Source organism: Corvus brachyrhynchos, unplaced genomic scaffold (genome assembly GCF_000691975.1).
Source record: "Corvus brachyrhynchos isolate BGI_N302 unplaced genomic scaffold, ASM69197v1 scaffold103, whole genome shotgun sequence".
NCBI lineage: Eukaryota > Metazoa > Chordata > Aves > Passeriformes > Corvidae > Corvus > Corvus brachyrhynchos.
In genome coordinates, this window is record NW_008237436.1 from 5603355 (window position 1) to 5625813 (window position 22459).

At 37.1% G+C, this 22459-nt stretch overlaps 1 protein-coding gene across 1 annotated transcript in view; it reads right to left on the reverse strand.

Moving 5' to 3' along the window:
* Window positions 1–22459, reverse strand: part of PAN3 (PAN3 poly(A) specific ribonuclease subunit) — a 66678-nt gene that overhangs the window by 7722 nt on the left and 36497 nt on the right. Inside the window, 10 exon segments of the mRNA XM_017731377.1 lie at window positions 2095–2224; window positions 2961–3100; window positions 9008–9095; window positions 9516–9681; window positions 17436–17537; window positions 17653–17769; window positions 17931–18092; window positions 19200–19257; window positions 19911–20015; window positions 20605–20852. Of these exon segments, the coding sequence (XP_017586866.1) occupies window positions 2095–2224; window positions 2961–3100; window positions 9008–9095; window positions 9516–9681; window positions 17436–17537; window positions 17653–17769; window positions 17931–18092; window positions 19200–19257; window positions 19911–20015; window positions 20605–20852 (1316 nt within the window).

Below are 22459 nucleotides of genomic sequence, written 5' to 3' on the forward strand. Positions count from 1 at the left end.
TACAACATTATTCACGCTAAGATGCATCTCATTCCATGCATGATCATATTGATTTCAAATTAATTCAGTCTTGAGTAGATTACTGTGCACAGCTGGATAAATAAAGTAGGTCAAGGTGATAACAGCTTGACCTTGGACAACCTATGGGTTGCAGATTTCTATTTATAGTCTAAAAACACACTGGAGAACAGCTTGTATCACAGCAGTTGCTACACTTAAATAAACTGACATGGAAAACCAACCTTGTCCAGCTAGCCAAGGTCTACTATTTGGTCTAACCTCCAAATTATTTTTTGGTATGTGGTCAAATACACAAAAGCCAAAATCACATTTGTGTGAAGGTCACTGCCTTGCAGATTCCCAGTCAATGGTGACACAGCTGAGCAACAACACAGGCACTAAGTCTCCAGGTGGCCTCTCTGCAGGCTTAGTAGCCTGTAAAGAGGCAGATATTCTCCACAGGGCTTGGATAAACTGAGGCTTTGGCTGCTACTACATCAATATGATGAATATACAAGTGAGGAAGGAAAGGAAGAGCATAATAGGGTCATTGCTCTATGAAAAGTGAGCGTTATGAAGATATTAACTGCATACAAACCATTCCCAGCATCAGAAGTCCCTAAGCTACAGAGGAGTGCATGCCTGGACAACATGAGGAAAAAAAAAAAAAAAAAAATCACACATGCTAGTCTTTTTCCAATACTCCCTCCACAGGATCTGCTTTGGGACAATAACGAAGAGATGGTACTAAGCTAGACTTAAGGGATACTGTAGCTCTGATGTTAATGGAGGGGATGTGGTAGTACGAATGAGTTACTGCATGAAAGCTAATTAAGAAGTGGTATTTATCACTGCCACATAAGCAGTTATTGCCAAACTGGGGCTAAGCAACAACTTGGATTTGTAGTAGCTCTGCCCACCTGCTAATGATAAGCAACTGCTACAAACAACCTGACTAAATATACAGAAATCTTAATGCTGATCACTGGGCAATCTCCATCTTCGCTATGGGAGAGAGTCCACCTGCCCAGCTTTGTGCAGGCCCATAGGCCACCTTAACAAGAAATGATCTTAAACACCACTGGAGAAGGATTAGTAGTTGATTCTGATAAAGTGGGCACCCAACATCTAGAGGTACATAGATACTGCCTGGCTCTTCTACAGCTCCTTGCTTCTGATAGATTTCAGCGTCTTTCATTACAGAGGGGAAAACTGCTCTCCAACAAGACAACAGCGTAGAAATCAAGAGAACTGAGTCCATCAGAATACCAACCACTGGCCTACTGTCTCTTAAAAAGTTCTCAATGAGGCATTATAATGGAGTGGAATCACAGGAGTTGATTAAATCCTTGTGTAATACCCTATCCCACACATTTTCAGGACCATGTAAGCATTCTGTAATGTATCTCAGAGATTATTTCTAACCTCCCACTAGAAATCCTGCTGTCAGTGGCTTCTGACTAACAGACACTCATTCCTGTTGAACAAATACACTCCAACCTGATACAAAGTACATATTTCCTTTACAGCTACCACTTGATACCTTAACTGAACACCACAAACTAACCAGGCCCCCACAGCAAGAGTGCACACTTCAGGAAAGCTGAACACGATGTCTCCATGAATTAGAATTCATTTGGAAAAGAAAACATGAGAGAAGCAAAGGGACACCAAAATGCAAACCTAAAAATTTAAGGGGCAACATCTGTAGCTGTATAACCTTTAGCATACATTACATGATATACACGATGTATGTCATGATCTACGTTACATACATGGCCTTATTTACTCAGAATGCTATTTTTAACCATGCTATAAAGAACATCATTTCCCCAAGTCTGCTGGTTAGAAATGAAGATGTTACTTCAGTTAAAGCACAGCTGAGGACATCTTAAAACTAGGCATTCTCAAAGCTTTGGGGCTTTCAAAAGCCCAAGCTTAGAGTTGTCAAGCCTTCAGGAAGATTACTCAGGTTAATAAACAAACAGAAGGAAAAAAACCCAACAGAAACCAGTAGAAAACATTGCCTTTTAAAGTACAGCTCTAGGAATACTGACTACTGGTCTTTCTGCAGGAATTACTAAGATAATTTACCTTTGCTAGGTCTTCTTCTATAACATCATTTCGCATCTGAGCAGCATCCAACTGAGTATAGAATCGTGCACCAATCATAGGCATGATATCGTTTACACTGCGAAGCCTGTTTTGGTCGGTCAGCAAATACCTGCCAAAATAACCCAACCCCCAAAAGATTATATCCTGCAAATGCCAGAGATTATATTCCATTATGATTTTATAACTATTTGACTTTTGGTCAAATTTAACACACAAAGTTGACAATTGTTGTGTTTCTTAAAAGAAGATACCACCAGGGAAAATATATGTTAATTTGCATGTATACATCAAGTCAGTTATTTAAACAAGACAGGAGCTTACTTTCATGGAACTGTGCAGTTCACCCCACTCAAACAGCAAGAATAAATACAAAAAGAGAGAAGGATGCAGGTTCAGACTGTAACGCAAATGAGCCTACTTCTCCCACTCAGGATGCAAGGGAAAAAAAGCTGACTATACTGAAACTACACTAAAATAATAAGCAGCCAGAAAAAAATAGCACTCAACGTTTTGGCCAAAAAGGCAATGTGCCATTTCTCAGTACCTTCTGAAACTGTAAGATAAGACTAGCATATTGCTATTGCAGAGAACACACAATAAAACCCAGTATTGAAGACAACCTAAAATGCTTGTTTTGTTTACACTCCTAATTCTTACTAAGAGCTTTACCAGCATTATACAAAAAAAATTTATATCAATGTTTAACAGTGCACTGACCATGCAGACAACTCAACTGTAGATTTATCTGTAATCTTACTTGCATCTAAAAATACCATTTGGTGTTTGCATTTGTATACGTAAAAAAAGGTGCAAGTTCCTTTAAAAGATTTATTAAACGGACTTACAAAATCAGATTCTTCAGATCAGAGGAATAGTTGATTGTCACCAGTTCCATTGCTTTCTGCAAATTCTCTCTCTGAATTCCTGATAAAGAATTGCAAGCCAAAGCCAACACAACTTTCCCCAGGGAGATCAGATCTGCTTGCTAATAGGGAAAACACACACAAGTAAGATTCTTAGTATAGATAAATACTACCTATGGTACTAGATGGTGTTAAAGAGAGACAGTTCTTCATTAACCTTATAAGATTTTGAGCAACTACAGTAAGTACTATTCAAATCATAGTTCAATATGATTGTTCAAGTTACAGTAGTTAAAATGTACAAAGGAAAATCTGTCCTGACACCTAGCAATTTTTAGGTACTATATTTATCTTTGAATTATTAAAATGTACCTATTTTTAGCTTAAGGACTGTACCAGAGAGAACTGTGTAGTGAGCAGAAGCTCTGTAGTAAGGTTCTCTGAACCACCCACCTGCTCGATCCTGACAAGTCAAGGAGCTGGTGGCAAACAGAGAAAGTCTTCTCAATATGAGGTGTAGAAATAAAAGGATTATTTGTTAAACTGAAACCAGAATTTTCTGCATCCATATCTTTTCTAACTAGCCATCCAGTATGAATTCCATACTGGAATCCACACCACATTCTAGCACATGATATTACCACTTTAACAAATTGCTCAAATATTTTCATCTCTGATGGACAGTGTGAAAAGATCTGAACTGTGCAAAGTAAGTAGACAGGCCTATATGGCTGACAAACTGAACATCATCATATGTTATGAAGACACCCCTGCATTACTAAACACTTTTGTTAAAAGCAGAATTGCTCTTAAAAGATGAATGCTGGATACAGCCTGCTTTGCCGTAACAGAAAATTCTGCCAGTATTAATAGCCAGCCATGAGAAATGATTTTGAAAGGCTGTAATAGATTTTAAAGTCCACTGCTAAAAGCAAGAGCCTAATTTAGCAGCAAACAATGACATTCATAGGAAAAGTTGAACTGATTCTTTCCATGGAAAGGCTTTCAACTGCACACACAACTTGGTCAAACTTAAAAACCCCTGCAGCTTTCCATGCTGGATACATGCCTCAGAGTGAATTTAAGTCAGCTAGAGATACAAAATTAGAATTTTCCTGAGGTTTTTTTTTGGGTTTTTTCTTTTTAGAAAATAAGATATTTTTGCTAAACTAAAAACATAAAAGCTACTAGTAATTGAGAATGTCCGTTCCACAGCCTAGAGCAAGGCCAAGCCATTTAGCAGAAAATGCAGTCATACAAGGAATCCACCTTCTGTCATTTCTGTAAGAAAGGCTAAAAATCTGGCAGCACTGCAACATTAAAGGTTCTGGTTAGAATTTGGCAGCTTTAGGGAAGTGCTGTGATGGTGAATATGCCACAGCCCCTCACAGCTCTTCCACCCAGAGGCATAACCACACTTGCTGCCTCTGGCTGCAGTAGCTGAGCAGAGCCTTCCCTGAAGCCACGTCTCCCGGGTACTGCAGGACAGGGAAAAATACCAAACCTTTCCAGGTCTCTCAATGTCCCTGTTGTTCCTTTATCAAGTATGATTAAGCAGCACAATTTGAACATGGACACACAATATGTCAGAAGCTAAAAAGCTTATTATTCTTGTAGCTAATGAAGACAGACAGGATGTGGAAAATGAGACAGAAATAAGGACAAAGTGGCTGATAAGGAGGTAGGACAGGCATTTGCTAGACTCTACTTCCTAAGCAACATGGAATTCCTGAGTTTCAGCATTCCTTTTTCCTTTGGTAAAGAGAAGTTAATCAAAGCAATAAACGCCCATTTTGGTGTGAACTCGCTTCCACTACCAAGTGGTCAATTTCAGCAGCAGGGAATACTGCTGTAGTTCTAAACAGAGGATTTTTGTTGATGCAGTATCTAGAGACATGTGTCACCTGAAACAATGGCATTTCCATTATGACTTTTTTCTTCAAAAAGACTTGGAAGAAACATGCAATTGTACTAACCACAATCTTACTTCTTTCTGCAGTCCCCTACTTTACACTCAGTATCTTTCAACTCTTAGTCATTCATAGGAATATATCCTATATAAATTCTGTATCATCACACAGCCCTGAGACACTGAAAATATATGACTTCAGGCAAGACCCTATGAAAATGCAGTCTTTGCACAGGTGCTTTCATAATACAGATTGCATTAGATTTTAGAAATGGTTGAGAAAGTCTTACATTTAACATCTGACAAGAAATTCTAAATTTGAGCTTTGTGAGGTTTTGAGCATTTGACTTGCAACCGTAATTTTTTGTTTGTTTAGCAAATTATATCTACCAGAAGAACTGGCAGAGAGGATATGACACCCCAGTGCAGCCTCAAACACACAGTTTTCAAATTACAGCCAATGATTAGCTTGCTTTAGACATGAAAGTGGCTTGGATTCATCCCACTTGTTTTAGGAGCTTTGAGCATTTAGTCGACAGACTGACCACTTTAAGATACATCCGTAATTCTGTAAAACAATTCAGATTTTGAGCCAGCTGAACTGCTCTCTGGAGGCACTTCACTACTCACTGATAGCTGAAATCCTGAAAGAAAATGTTACCACAATACCCGATGTCTGAAGTTTTACAAGAGCACACAGGCAGTATCTCTCCTGTCTGACTAGAGAGTATCTCGAGCTGGAAAGATCCCATAAAGTTCAGGATTTCTGAGAGTCAGATTACTGGTTTAGAAGTGACTAAATAACCATCCGCTGACCAACTCTATCTATTCACAAAGGGTACATGACTTCCCAGAAGCTGTGTTACACCATTCTTTCTGCAAGGAAGCAATCCACATATGCATATTAAGTCCTAACCTCTCCTCTCAAAATACCAGCAGATTCAGCTCTTACTGCTTCTAGGAAGAGAAAGGTTAAAGAAGGCACACAAGAACTAGCAGACTTCCTTGCAGCAGGAACACCAGAAATATATGCTGCATTCCTGTAGTAGCTTTGCTAGTGCAGTGTATGGATCAATACTAGGTACAATCATTTCCCTGTTTATACTCCCTACTGTGTTTGCATGCTCCTATGGATCACATCAGTTCCTTTTGCCACAGATCTGACAGAAACCTCCTTCTACGGTAACTATCAACAGTGACTATGAAGTCATACTAAGTCGATTCTTAACTTCAAGGAAAAGCTTTACACCTTCTAAGTACTGGCAGCATTTTGTTCAAAAATGCACCTTGCATACAACTAATAACCATTTAATTAGTGATTCAATTCATAACTGCAACCTGTACCAACTTAATTTTTTATCTCTTGAAAGCTTTGCTAGTAAAGATTTTATCAGCATTTAGTTTATTGATAGAACTATTAAATAGCTAAAAACCGGCCCTAGGAGATAAACTCAGAAACAACCCCCTTCATTAACGTCTCCCTGTTACCAAGTCAATTTCAAGTACACCAAGTGAGTAATTTAAAGGTTAATTGCATAAGTACCCTTTCTTAATTTTTTTATATTAAATCTTTTTGTATTAAATATAATGTCCCACTATGCCAAATGCCCTTGAGATATCTCAACATTTTATACACTTGATTTTACCATGTGAGCTATTCAAATAAAACTTTTTTTTTTTACAGGATCCATTTTCAAGAAACTCTTTGAAACCAACATTATTTTTTCTTTTGTTTTGTTTATCCTGTTCCACTGCTATGCTTGGATCAGTATCAGCTCATCCAGACTCCAGTTCTGTGGATTCACTTATCCTTTTAAGTTCTGGAATTGTCCTCAGAAGTACCTCCAAGTTCCTACTTTTTGGTGGGTTTTTTAGAGTCAATAGTAATACTTGAGATGCCTCTTCAAACTAGTCTCTCTAAATTTGGGGAGGTGCATGTGAAAGTTATTTTGATTTGCTAAATTGAAAATATTTACTTTAAGCAAAAGTAACATTATAGCCCTTGTTAAAACAGTAAAACTTGTGTTCTCGTATTTTTGTAAAGGGGAGGATTCACATTTTATTCCAAATACAGAAATATTTATTAAACCTTTTCACTGTTTCCTATACCACCATTTAGTTTTCCTATCTGTACCTCGCAATTGACTGACACAAGACTTATGGAGTGGGGGGACAGCAGGAAGTGGTGTGCTGCAATTTATACAGGTTTTTAATGCAAGTGGCTATTCATATTTAATTTACTTCTTTTGCACTTCTCTTATCATTGCCTTTATGTAACTATTAAATGACCACAGAGATTAAGGTGTTTAACACAGATTGTAAAGAACAATTGCATTCCTTTTACATAGCGCCTCACTGTTTTGGCCAAAATCTCTCTCTATATATTAATCACGGGAAATAGCCAGAAAATGGCAAATCCTAACAAACATACCTTTCTCCATTGAAGACAACAACAAGGAAATGCATATTAGCTGGGCAGTAAACCAAGAGATAACCTATGTTTTTAACAGTCACAGGAGTCCCAGAGGAATTCAGGAACTGGGTCATGGATCGAGAGGAAAAAGGACAAACAGCAGCTGTTACTTTGTAATTGTATCTGGCATGGGCAAACAAAGGTAGAGCATGAGAAACAACTCCTGAATTTCAAGGAATGAACTCGGTCTGGCATCTCTGAAGGAAGAAAACGGGCAGTGAAAGCCTAGCCCTTCTAGAAAAAGCAACAAAAGAAAATGCCATACTGTATTTACTAACTGCAGCTTAGATCTTCCAAACAAAGTATTTAAGAGTACTTCTTTTCTGGTTTAGTGGTGCAACCTAAACAATTTGAATATTAACAAGGTATAAAACATGAAAAGCCATTCCCCTTAAACAAAACTAGGCATTATCAAGCAAGTCAGCTGTGGTGCTAAGTGCTTTTGACAGATTTGTGTACCTGCAAGTATTTTTAGATTTGTATCTCCAAGTATTTTAAACATTTTGCTTTACTTGAATGTCATAATATCTCAGGAGAATCCCTTTCCAAGCTGCAATTAAAATAGAGAAGAAGTACTTAGATGAAAAAAATCTCATTACATTTTTAGGCATGAAATCCCTTACTTATATGTATTTTCATCTTCTCTCAACTGTTTTCCACTGAATTATTACCAAAAGCCCACTGATATGTAGCTGGGTGTGTGTGTGTGGGTGTGTGTGTGGGAGCCTGAAATCCTTTGGTGTACTCCTCAAAGTACACTGAAAACTGCTTTACTGTATCATAAAAAAAAAAAGTTATGTTCTAGGACATGGTCTCCAACAAGCTAGTTTCTGCTGGCCAAAGTTCAAACATTTCAGTTATTACTTGAAGACTGTGAATAAGCAGTTCTCACAGTGTTATATAAGCTCAATTAATGAAAATAAATTAAATCCAACTCCCTACTGTAGTCTTTCACTCCCAGTACAGACAGGGTATGTGATCACTGCTGAAGTAATGTACTTACTCCTGTACACAGTGATGCTCCATATGACTGTGGAACAGTTTTTGTTAAGTCTAAAGGGGGTCTTCTTAATTCAGGAATTATGCAGAGTCCACGCTTCAGAGAACACCAGGAGAGCACGGAAAAACTAGGAGCCCAAAATAAAGATACACTAGAATCTTTTAGGCATGAGGAGAGGGCCAAAACGCAGTTAATTGAAAGATCTTACTCCTCTCTGAACAGGTATTCAACACAGTTATTTATGCTAAAAATCACAAAAGACAGAGCAAAAACTATTACTGAATAATTATCTTTTATCTCTAACACTAAATGTAAGATTTTTTTTCTCCTTAGTTTAGAAATTTCTATTTCCAATTGTTTCTCACTTAAGTTTGTTAAATACTAAAGTTCAACCTGTTTGGTGAGCTTGTGAAATTTTAGAAGCAGAAGATATCAAAGTGAGTATTCACATTTCTAAATTACAAGCAAATTTGAATAGTGTATGGCAGAACCAAGATCAAATCAGAAATGAAAAAATACAGTTATTTACAGATAGGTAACACTGGACTACAGTTTAGTTAAAGTACTTGTCTTCCAAAAAGAATCATACTGGTTTGCAACAGTCCCTTTGCCAAGCCACCAACCTAACCGTGACAGTGTTGTCTTACCTGAAACTGAGCCATTAATGCCAGTGGATTATTTTGACTGTTGTCAAATGTCAAAACATCAAAGATTCCAACGCAATTAACTCGTAACCTTTAGGAACAAGAAGAGAAAATGACGAATTGCCATTAAACTTTATTGGTTACTCCATTTTTCCTCTAGCATTCATTGAATGGTTTGATATGATAAAAGCCATCAGTACTTAGCAAATTATTTATGCATCAGAAAAGACTGATTTTACTATTTGATAAGATGCACAGACAGTATTCAGTTTACAAATAAATCAATAAATTTCTGAACTGACAGTAGTGGGTCTGATCTGTAGTTTGAAGATAATGCATAACTCTTCCCAAAGTATGTTTTAAGACCTTTAAAAAACCAGAATTCCAAGCTTTAGCACACTCCTCACGCCAGTTCAGAGCACTTAGTAGCTATTTATGTATCAGGTGCACAGTCAGCAGCTGCCATGAACGCAGAGCACAGTAACACAGTGAGACTGAATGCTTTCATTACCTTGTTTTGCCCGTTACCAGAATCTTCGTTGGATCCATAACTCTGCACGCCAGTCCTGCTGTGTGAATGGTCCGTAAGGCAGAGCTGAGCTGCACAATATATGCCCATATCAAAGACTCTGGAAGCAATCCCGCGTGCTGCCGTGGCAGAGGGCCATCATGCTGACCTAGAACCAAAACATTGTAAGCATCAATAGAAGGCTGCTGTGCAAAAAAGCAAATGACAGCATCTTGAATTATACAATTAACTCACATATTCACTTCATTTAACTCTTAATAGTCCTTGAAAGACACATCTATTGTGCTTTAAAGGTGAGTTTGGGAGTAGATTTTTCTTTGTTGGTTAGTTTCAGTTGTGGTTTTCTGAAAATGTTGAGAATTCACTAGGCATTATTATTTTCACTCATATTCAGGGAAATGATGCTGATTTTTTTAAGTTTAGAGTGAGCACTGGTTGGAAATTGCTCAAAGTGGACAGTACATCAAAATATGCTGGTACTTCAGAAGTAAGAACACCAGTATCCTGAGACAGAGTATGCACTGGAATAGCTGCAACAGATCCCATTTTACCTCCTTTATTGCAGGTAGGCTTTCCAATTAAACATTTTCTATCATCTAATAAGAAAAAAAATAACAAGCTAATTTCAAATTACATGGGCAAATCAGACAAAGATTTGGTGGCTAAACATCTTTGAACACAACTTCATGTATGTTCTGCTGTGACACAGCTCCCTGACACGTCATCACTGCATAACCCCTATTCCATGGGTCATAGGAAAGCAATGCATTGCTCCCCTTCCAAAAGGATTTGTAGATCTCCTTTCAAAAGTAAAACTCAATCTTTGCAAACACACACAAATTCTACATTGCAAACAGTTTGAGTAATGCTGAGTCACAGATCAAAAAATGAAGATATAAATAACAAAAGTTATTTTTAGTATGATGTGTGTAACTCAAAGAAGCTGCCATTGTGCAAGGCAAACAAAGTTGAAGCAGGAGAAAAAAAATACATCCAGAGTAAGACATCAGAGTACACCTCAATTTTACAAACCACAACAGACATTTCAAGAGGTTGCCTAAGTACTGATTTTGCTAATTCTGAGACCAGTAATATCATCAGTATTAAGTAAAATCACGTTAGCATCTGATTCAGTTTGGCTGTAAACTGACTGCACTCTTCTCTAAACAATTCTTTCTTTTTTTGGAGGGGGGGGTGGGGGTTTTGGGTTGTTTTGGTTTTTGTTGTTGTTTTTTGGGGGGTTTTCTTTTCCCCTTTCCTACAGGGCCATATCAACATCTGTGCATTTGATCAAAGTAAGCGTGTATATGCTTGCATGTGTATGCACACACAAAATATATGCACAGTGAAAAGAAATGGAACACATTACTGATAACTTCTTACTTGGAAATTTTACTGACTCCGGGCAGTAAATGGGAATGTTAACCAGCTTTCATTTCTGAGCTTTGCTTAGTCCATTTTTAAATTTTAGTTCCCTTCCCAAAGGTTTAAGGTGCTTTGGTTTAGATTATGAAGATCAAGACACTGACTCCTTTAAAAAGCAGTAAGCCCAGCATGTCTACTGAAAGCTGAATATAATGAGATATTGTTTGTTTTTTCTGGCCTCCTAATGAATCATTATACAAATCACTTCCCACAAAACCAGCATACCAAAAGTCTCATGTAACAAGCTTTTTCCCTCATAATTCTCTTCTTCAGCATGACAAAAATTAGAGTATAAAATGACTGAGGAGATATAACATCACGTATTAGTTGAGACTCTCTCTCTTTACTACTTGCTGTAGAATGCACTTTATATTTGGGGAACAGCAATGTGAGTAGTAGGGTTAACAGGGATGCACACGGATACTGTAAGACAGTTACATGTGTATGCAGGAAGTCCAGAATAGAAATGTTGCTATAATATTCCAAAGAGAGAAAAGGCAAAACTTGGGAGCTATTTTTCTGCACGCGTAACAGCACCTGCCCTTTGATTTTCAAATTAAGGCAATGTAACCAAGAGAATATCCAATATACACTGAAAGAGCGAGGTGAACATAGCTTCTCCTCATCTATCAGAAAATCTCAAGCAATGTTATTTTACTACTGGAAAGACTAACTTGAGGCTACAGCCAAATCTAGGCTGCTGCTTTCACACCAGCTGGCTGCACCCCACATTCACATACACTAAACGTACAAGCTAAAACATGGGAAGAAGCAGCTTTGAAATGCCTTCTTATGTATCCTTCTGTTCAGAACAAGCCCGAATAAAAGCAGCTCAATCTGCTGCAACGCTGACTATAACGTATGTCTCAAGAGGCCCATCAGACCTGCCACAGACAGCACCTGAGCAAGGACCCAAGGAGATGAAACCCAAAAGCTTGCTCTTCAGGAGGAACCCACAGCTAGAAAGCTTTCCAAACAGTGCTGAACACAATGAAAAACATCACAAGAATATAAGTAAATGTTACCAAAACGATCAGAGTATTACTTTAAAAAGTGGTATTTTAAGAGATTCCATGGCTGATTTGCAAAGGCTTCCCACTACAGGCTGAATCCATGGCTACAAGAAGCAAAATTCCAGACTGTGTTCTTCTTACCTACTGCAGGGTAGACTCACCTCTCCCAATAATTTCATCTGAGATGTAGAACACAGACACTAATGGAAAAGATTAAAAATATAAAACCTGCTGTTTCAAAAACAGGTTATCCATTATTTTTCCTTGCCACATTGGGATAAACATAAATAAATAAAAATGCTGACAGTTATTTTTAAGTTCTGTGGTATGCTGATCTCAACAGAACAAAAAAATTTACCCTTTGCACCAGTGTGCATGTGAACATTAGGTTTTTGCTTGCTAAAAAAGCATTCAAATGAAATTCTGTTCTCCAGAGCAATTATAGATCCAGGAAGAGTCCTGGGGTGGAAAGTGAGACCTGGGAACACCAGCACTAGAACCTGTTTCATATCATCAGGAACACTGTCAGAAAGCATGCTAAGAATCGGCAATTCTCACACAGTTATGAAGGAAAAAAAAAAAAGGCCCAATAAACGATTTAGCCATTTACTAAACTGAACCCCTCAGGCTTGTAAATCAGTCTTTATATTTAGAACTGAGAATTGTTCAGTGTTCACTTGGTGTTCCTTAAGTTAAAGTACTGAAAACAAGGCAAATGCAGTAGCCTTCATTTCTCCTTCAGGGGAACCTGGGGTTTGGTTTTACATTTCCCAGTCTTCAATATACAAGGTTCTGAACTACTAGAGTGCAGCAGTATATTTTGTAAAAATTCTGAAGCTACTGAAAATTTGAACTTACGCTGAAAAAGTTGCAGCTTTTGGCAAAGGTACTTTAGGATAATTATTAGTCATGTATTTCGTCTTCAAAAACATCATGCTGACTTTCAATATTCATATATTCTTACTCCTCATCACACACTATTCATCTAGTCATCACACAACTTATTTCTTTTTCAATGGAAGGGATATCTTATGAAAAAACATTCAGCACGTGGGGATGCAAAAATGGTAAAGTCAGCAATGAAGTCCATTTTTGTGCATTACATACTACTGTGTCAAAAGGAAAGCAATTTTCCCGGACTGTGTTTATCTTCATCAGAAAGTATTTGTTTGCTGAAGAGCAGAGACACTGCTGCTGAAAACTCCTACTACCAGCACGTACACTAACTTTTAATTACTCAGAGTGTTTAAAAGCAGACCAAAGGACATATCAAAGGCATGCTTATCTCTGCTAACCACAAAAACTCATCAGGACAAACCTTTCTGGCAGCTGTCAATAGTCACTGATAATTTGCCATGATTTTCCAGCTGTTAAGTTTTAAAGCACATACATTCAGAATTTGGTTTACCATTCAATTATTGAACTGTTAAGAGCAACATTTCAGTACTTTTGAGTTAACTTGCTAATGGCAAAGAGAACATAATTTCTGCAGAGATAAATGCACTAATGCGTACTATAATCTGAAGCTATAAGAAATATCAGAAAGGTGGAATAAAACCAAAAAGTTCCAGAACAACAGATTTAATGCTTAAAGTATGAAGAAATGTTTTGAAGAAATATAAGAAGTGAGAATAAAATAAAAAGAAACTTTTCAAATAAATGTACTTTGAGTAGCAATTAAATGAAAATTCAGATTTGTGATTTTAAAACTTGTGCAAATTTAGTAAAATACGCCAGAACAATGTTAGATTATCACACTGTATCACCTGAAGGAAGAGGAGGTATTATTGAATAAAGAACACAAGCAACAAATTCTACCGCATCCAGAAGTTAGAGACATTAGTTTACAGTATAAAAATAAATGTAAGCTGCTATTTTTCTCCCCCATACCAAATCTCTACCAAGGTAGTTCTGTAACAGGGTCTGTAAATAACACAGCAAGAAAACACCCAAGACTGACCACATTGACACCAGTGACATGCAAGACAGCCATGTAAACCATAATCCTCATCTTTTAACTATGAAGGTCTCATGTTGCCAACTGAAGCGTTCAACATAAATAAGGTTGCATACCTGAAATCAAATTCTCTGAGATCACTGATCAGGTTCACAGTGTTGTGCCTCCTAAAATCTTTAAAAGCAATTGTACTAATCTGGGCCTCATGCTGCAGAGTACCCAACTTCCATCCATTCCCCTGCTTCTCTTGGGAGTCTCCTCTAGGCAGGCAGACGGCCAAGAAACTCTGTGAGGGGATGGAGAAAGGATCCATGAAGGCAGGCAATTCTGAGAAATCAAGTTATAGGTATGCAATCTTATTTTTCTCTCTTAAATTGCTCCTTCTACTGAGAAACAGACTAGAAAGCAGCAGTTATCAAAAAAAAAAAAAAAAAAAGAAAGGCCAAAGCAAAGATGTGCAGAAAGATTTGGCAAAATTTGGGAATTCGCGTGACTTTTCCCCTAATTTATCTAATAAAAAGATTGAAAGATCAGGTAATAATTGTCATAGTTAGGAGACAGTTATCTTCCCTAAATATCCCTGTAAATTCTGTTGTGACAGCTCATTTTAATTAAATAATACTCTGAACAGACATTGATGCCCTATTTCCAACTTCCCAGATTATTCCTGCCTATAAAAGAAAGTTGAAATAGGCCAAATAAAGGGTCCAGATAGCCCATGAGCCTGTTTCAAACAGACATACACTAAAATCAGCTTGCAATGAATACTGAAGTGTATAAACAAACAAGCAGAATATTCTATTAGCCTCCAGTGATTTGCAGCTCAGAGGTAGATACCGTGTCTTTGCAATCCCCAAATATTTCTCCTCCAGGAGTAAGCCCACTTCCCCCTTGAACCTAGGCAAATGTCCACAATAATCTGTGAAAGTTCCATGGCTTAATTATCTTTACACAGGTTTTGAATTTGCTACTTGTCTAGTTTCATTGGTCAGTCCTTAGTATTAGGCTGGAAGAAATAACAAACTATTTTTATTCATTTCTTCTTTATTCCAGATGATTTTTCAGACACCTACTACATTCCAGTCATTTTTAACCCCATTCTATCCCTTTACATCTTTAGAAGCATGAAAAGCACTATTCCACTTTGCTGTTGTTCATCCAGCTGTTCCATGCCTTTGATCATCCCTGTCATCTCTTCTCAGCTTCTTTGCTGCTCTTTTACACCCTTCAAAATACATGAGGAGGACCACAACTACAGATAGGAGTCTATCAGGCACACATCTTGAATACAATGTCTTCCATTTCATTGCTCTTTCTTAATAAGCTACATCAATCTCTTTCCTATTTATAGCTATTCAGCAAGAGAAAAGTATTCTCCTCAATCTACTTAACTATGGTCCCAGACCTATTACTGAGTGGCAACAGTCACAGCAGAGACCATCACTGTATATTTAAAGCTAGAGTTACATTTTTTCTTTGATCACATTGGTTTACATTACATCACCTGCTATATTATTGGTAGAAGTTCCAGTCTTGTAAAATCCTTCTGCAATCAATCACAACTGGCCTTTGTTTTTAACAATCCAAATAATCTGGTATTACCAGCAAACTTTGACAGACTATTTGTCTTCAGTGCAAACAAGTGAATGTGTTAAAAAATACAACTCCCAGGACATCATCTTGTGAGACCTGTCAGTCAGTGATCTTCACTGTTCACTCTGTTTCCCATATTCTAACCAGGCATTAACCTGAGAACCTTCTCTGCCATATGATTACTTAGGTTCTTTTAAGGACTCTGTTGAACTTCATTGAAAACCCCAAGGTTTTATCTACTGGATCTTCCTTTAAAGAACTTTGATAGATTAATGAGACATGACTGCCCTTTATAGAGCCAAAACTTAATTATTTTCCAGTGTGACAGAAGAACGTGTTCCCAAGAATTTTATTGTAACTTCTATTATTTTATCTAGAACAGACATCATTCTTCTACGATTCTCTAGAGAGATACAAAAACATAACAAGGACTGATTTACATGGAAATTGAAAACTGTGACTGGGAAACGCTCAGAAGTCTAGCCCTGCATGTAACAGTCATTAACCTGGCAGTAGATCTTCCAGTTTCATCTCACCAAATTAGTTCCACATCAGGCTCATTGAATCTATAATTGCACTCTGATTTGCCAAAGGATATGACACATCAAACTAGGGTTTTGATTACCACCAAAATCAGTGGTGGAAATCAAATTCCATCTCCACTTATACTGGTCAGCTCAGTGCAAAGTCAGTGAGAATTATGCAGTATATACAGTATCCACAAGTCTTTGAATGTATCTAAGTTTATCTTCAAGTCTTTGAATGTATTCACACACTACCAAACCAATACACTGTGATGTAAAAGATAGCCAAGTAAAGTTTTACAGCTCAACCTTTGAAACAGTTTGAATTCACAGCTAACAGCTCTAATTTCCAAAGGCACAAGAAAGAAAAAAACCTTAGCTTCTGTTTCTCTTCATATGCTGGCAGCCTAAAGACATTTAGGGAAAATGTCCTCTAATTAAAAAAAGACCTAGGCCATGTCACAGTCCTCTGGTCATCCCTAGTGCTGGATCTAATTTCAGGGCTGGTCCTGCATCAAGCAGGAAGTTGGTCCAAAGAAGCTCTGCAGGGTACCTTTCTACCCTAAGTCTCTCTGGGACTCCATTCGTTACCACCTCTCTTTCTCAGCATGGCACTGTTGTATTCCAGACAACACCTGACTGCAGTTTGCAAGACTGCAGGGGTCATGAACTGGTCCTAACAGGAAGAATGATTGAGCAGACTGTTCTGGAGAGGAAGTGGTTTTAGCCACAAGCATATGAGCTCTACTGGGCTACTTGCTGAGCCACAGATCACGCTGTGACAGGCTTTATGAATGTTGATGCAGTTTTAGTAACTCCATTGAAGCTATAGTATAAACATGACAAAAAAAAAAAAAAAAAAAAAAAATATCAGACCTAAGATAGGACGTTAGTGTCTGAAAAGAATATCCGGATATTTCAATCCGTTTCTTAACTAGCACTTCACATTTCAAACCATCAAATAAAATACTGTCTAATCACTCCTCAAAATACCTAGTGAGGAAAAAAGTAGAAAGGTAGGACACCTAAACAGCAAGCATCAAATTGGCATATCTTTTGAGTTTTGGAATCATTGCCATTAAATGTTAGGTGTTACCTGGTGACAGACCTGCAATAAGGACACCAGAGCTCCTGGCTCCCAATTTTGTTCCATTTTATTTTTCTTTCAAAGAGCCTTACACACTGACATCAATTTTATACTTGTTTGTTAATCTAAAAAAATTTTACAAATAGGAGGTGAAGAAGAGTTCTCTCATATCAATCAGCTTATGATATGACAGAACTGATTAGCCAAGAAATTAGGCTGAACAACTAATTCTGACCAGATGTTTACTGCTGAAGTATTGGAAACAGCGTACAGAAGTATTACATGATAGTGTAGTTTCCTTACCCCATTTCCGTTTTGTGAAATAGGAATCAGCACTAGGGTCATTGAAGTGTCTGCTCATCATAGTCTCTCCTCCAGCATGAAAATCATATGCAAACACAAGAGCTTAAAAATAGAAACAGGTGACATTTATTAACTCAAGCGCATTTGAAAAAAGTATCAACACATCAGCTGGGGGGAGGGGAGAAAGGGCAGAGGGAAAGAAAAAAGAAAAACTTACAATGTTCTCCAAAAGCTTTAGTGGTAAACACTTCACGCAAAGTTACTATATTTGAGTGCTGAATCTTTTTCCACATGTCAACCAATACCATGCACTTTGTGTTAACAAGACGAAAACCTAGGGAAGAAATTAAACCCACGGTTTAAAGTATAATGTTTAGGATGAGAATTTTCTACTTTAACATTTCATCTGAAACTGCTGAGAAACAACCAGACATTCAAATATGACTTCTATGCTTAGGAATGCTCATCCTACTGAGACAACTCAATTTTTCTCACCATGTATCCTCCGAAGGCAATATGGCAGGTCATCTTTACTATTTACGGCTTTATAGCACGATGTAATGTACCCAAAGTTGCTCGTTTTCTGTATCCGATTGGGTGGTGGCAGTGGTTCCAAAGGAAAGAGACTGTGGTAGCTGTCCACTTCCGCAGGAACTGCTATAATCAGTTTAGACACAGAAACACATTAGGTCTCAGCTGACCTTGAGAAAGTTACTGAGCAGCAGAGAAAACTAAAATGACTTTCACAAACACGTAAATTATCTCGACCGTCTTTTAGATGCATGTGAAGTTAAAATTCACTATTTTTGTTTTAATACCAACATACTGGTAGGTTCCTAGAAGTGATCTCACAGAATTAAAATAATTGTCTTCAGAAAAACAGTTACACCAAATAAAATCAACAGAATAGATGCACAGCTCCATCTGCCATTTCCTCATTTACCTTAGAAATTCACACTTAAGAATGACATTTCTTTGGTGCTTTTCATACACTGATTCATTAATAAGCACCAATTTCCATGTAGACTTCATACCATAGCAAGAACCCCATTTTCATCAGGAAAAAAAAAGCAAGTATCAGTCATATATGTTTTAATATACTGGTTTAGAAAACAAGGAGAGAGAAATGCTAAAGGTTTACAAATCAGATTACGAGACTACCCTTGCACTTCTGGATTAAAATACTAAACTGCATTTTTTTAACTGCATTGTTATCATATATGCACACATTTAGGAAGTAAAGATACTGCAACCAAAAACTATTTAAATCAAGCTGAGTAATGTAAATTGCCCAAAAGCCAAATCACATTAAATAGTATATGGTTCTTTAGCCTGACAACTAGTACAAAAGCCTTCACTGGTATTCCAGCCAATTCACTTCAAAACACACTGCTTTGCTAGTTTACATACAACCTTTGAAAAATACATGCATCATTTAAAGAAGTACCTAATATCTACAGAGTAATATAAAACTGTTCTTCACAATGCTTTACTGCCTTAATGATTTTTCCTTTCTCAGCAATTTGAAATATTCCTAACCATTAAAGAGTTTCAAAACAGAAGAAAATTAGAATAGAAGAAAGAAAAAGTAATTCATATTTCTAAAACACCTTGCATTTGGTTATCCACAGCCCAAGCTGATGATTAAAGCTTCATGAAAAATTAAAAACAGGTGGCATTTTTTGCAAGATGTTGTTAATATTGATGAATGTGCATGGTTGCAGAAAAACATGATCACTGTTTAGATTCATAAGAAACACTTACCAGGAATATCAGCCTGATCAATCTGGGCCATCGTTATTAAGTGTCTGTTGATGAGTTCCTAAAGGAAAAATTAAGTCAAGTTTTGAACATTATAATTCAGCTCATCATTTTTGATAACTTGAGAACACTGTCTTTGAAGCACTAGCTACCTGTACTAAAATAAGAATTGCTACAAGTGTCCAGGGCAGAGAGGGTCAGAAGACCACTAGCTTGAAAATTTGCATGATGAAATACCTAAATTCTGGAAGGAGCTTCAGAAGACATTTGCTATAACTGGCATTGACAAAGGCACCTTCTACAGTAAAGCTGAAATAAGTAACATTCCCAGCCAGCCTTGAGATGAGTCCTGAGAACAGCTCCTCAACTAACACCTGCATACACTTTCATTTCAGTGGGAGACTTCAAAACTGAGTAGTATTGCAGCTTAAAAGAATGCTACAAAAATAAACCCATGCACACCAAAAAAATACATCAGTAATAGTGCTCAGCTGAATAGTAAATCATGGCATGCAGATTAGATTGCAGTCATATGTGTTGTAACTCACCTGCACCCACTGTTGTACTCTACCTATTACAAGATTTGATTTTTCAAATTCTCCACAGGGAAAACTGACTGCACGGATTGCAAGTGTCTATTTCTCTTCTACCACTAGCAATTTTCTATTTTTTGCCAAGATATGCAATTTTCCTTTAAATTCTCTATCATCTTACCTGTCTGAGCTCATCTGCCATGAAGAATGAAGGTGCATTTGCTTTTGGCTGCATGTAAGCAACATGAGGTGCAGCTGGATGGTAGATGTGGTAGTTTGGAAATACCTAAAAATAAAATATTTCAAGAAGCTTTTTAAAATCCTTAAGGATAAGGCAAGTAAAGAGTTTTCTCACTCTCTCAGTTCAAACTACAGAACTATGAAATCTTCATGTACAATACAAGTTACAAATAAACTGTCAGATACATTACACCTTTTTTATGTGGTACTCACTTCTACTGATTTCAAGGGGGAGGGAGGTGTGTGCATATATGTATGTACATAGCTATTTTAACATTTTTGTAACAGCCTTTTCCCTGTCACTGTAAATGTAAGAGCTATTTAACCTATCAGAAAGAAAAACCTGACTTCTTGATGTTTTCTCATTACATATGTATCCACTAAGACACACAGAATGCTTTCTTTCTATTGCTGTATTAAAACCCCACAAAGCCCTACACAGCTGTAAATGAAAAAATACATAAAAATTTCTCTGGTCCTCATATTTCAGTGATTTTTGGAGAACAACCAAAGTAATTAAAAGGCCTAATCTTCATGCAGAATAAGCAGTTTAGATTGTTAAAAATAATATCTGTAGCATGAACCAATTCAGCACTTAGAAGCCCCAGAGAGTTGTGTATTGAAAGCCAACATACCATTCCTGTGAGAGGTGCTGGAGTTGTATCAGTGTAGAAGTATGTTGTTCCACCCACTGTTTCCTTCTGGATCACCTGGCCAGTAGATGGAGGCTGAGAGACAGCATTAGCGACAGACGCAGAGGCACTAGTAGGCACCATATAGTTTGCTGGGTTAGGAGTATGACTTCTTCTTCGAGGAGCAGGAGACGTATGAGGAGTTATTTTGGGAGAATGGAGAGGTGAAGATCCTGCTGACAGTGACATTCCTTAAAGAAACACAAGTACATATTGATCAAATCTGTCACCAAAAAAGTTTAGCAATTTCAGAAAAGCAGCCTTCACTACCAACAATATTCTGAGCAGGTGAAGACACTTAACTCTTCATATAGATAAAGAAATCCTTGAGAAATAAACCAGTAAGAGCATGACTGAACAGATGTATTTTCCCAAAAATCTTTGCTTAGTGCAGAGAGATAGGGCTTGGGAACTTATGATATACACATGAAGAACTGAAATGAAAAACACAGAAGTAGCTGAAAGGGGAAGACAAGTCAAAATAATGCTGTGTCTAGAAGATAGATCATTAAACTGCAAAAAGATAAAATATTAATGACTATATAAGTGAGTGTTTACTTAACAGTTACATGAGCAGTCAATGGAGTTTGCTAAGATGTAACTCACTTCACCTGATTATGCATGTACCTTTTATTAGAACTCCACAGCTATGAATGTCTCCAGCAATACAGCACACAAATAAGTGGGAGTAATCACCTATTTTCCTGTAATTACTATATTCAAAAGTCATCCTCCAACAATCTATTTGATATGTAAAGATAGGTAACATCTCATGATATGAAGTCAAACATCCTTGCAGGGATTTTCTAATCTATTTGAAACTATTTTATTGGCTGGTGTTCACCTTCAACATTACAGAGGCAACTCCACTGAAACGTGAGAAACTCTGCTTCTAAACAAAGTGCATCAATGAGAAAAACAAGGGCAGCTTTTTTGCATACACACTTTTTAGGTACTAAAAAATTGAATTACTTCAAGAGTTATTGCATGCAGAATTCTCAGATTTGCTTATTTATAAAAATTTAGGTGTAAAATAGACGTTCCAGGGTGCTGCTGAGGAAGAGGTAACTCTTCAAACAAAACTCCTTGCAGTTACTAGCAGATCTGAGATACTCAGGTGTTCAGATTAACACCAAGGAAAACATCTTTGACATTTATTGTTGCTCAGTTCAGACTGGGATGCACTTTCTCTTTTATACAATTAGAATTGCATAAGTCATACTAAATCCTTTTCTTGAAAGAATAGAAGATACACACCTTTCATATTTAACGTTCTATTGACAGCTGAGAATTCTTCTCTAATTAAGAATTCTGTTAGTTATTACTCAGATATTTGATTAAAATAATTCCATAAACTCTAGTAACCAGGGCAATTTAAGCAAATACTCAGCAAAAGAGAGCAAGAGCAATTTTTTTTGCATACACACTTTTTAGTTACATATACTAGTTTATTTCACTTCAATCACAAGTTACTGTACGCAGAGTTCTCAAAATGCATCATCAGTGATGTGTAGGAGTGATTTTACACTCATATCATGTCCCTTAAGTAATCTTATCCCTCCTACATTTCATTTTTTTTCTTTTTTAAACAAGGCAAAAGCAAATAACAGTTTCGGTATTAACAAGTAAGCAGTAGCTTGGGAAAAATTATTTTGAAGCTATATTATCTTGACAATATTAATAGAGTATTTGTAACCTTTCATTTAGCTCCTCTCATTTACTCCTTTGACGTATCAAAAACCATGCTTATTAATTCAGCACAATTCTCTTTTATTCCTCCAAAGTGAATAGTTCCAAC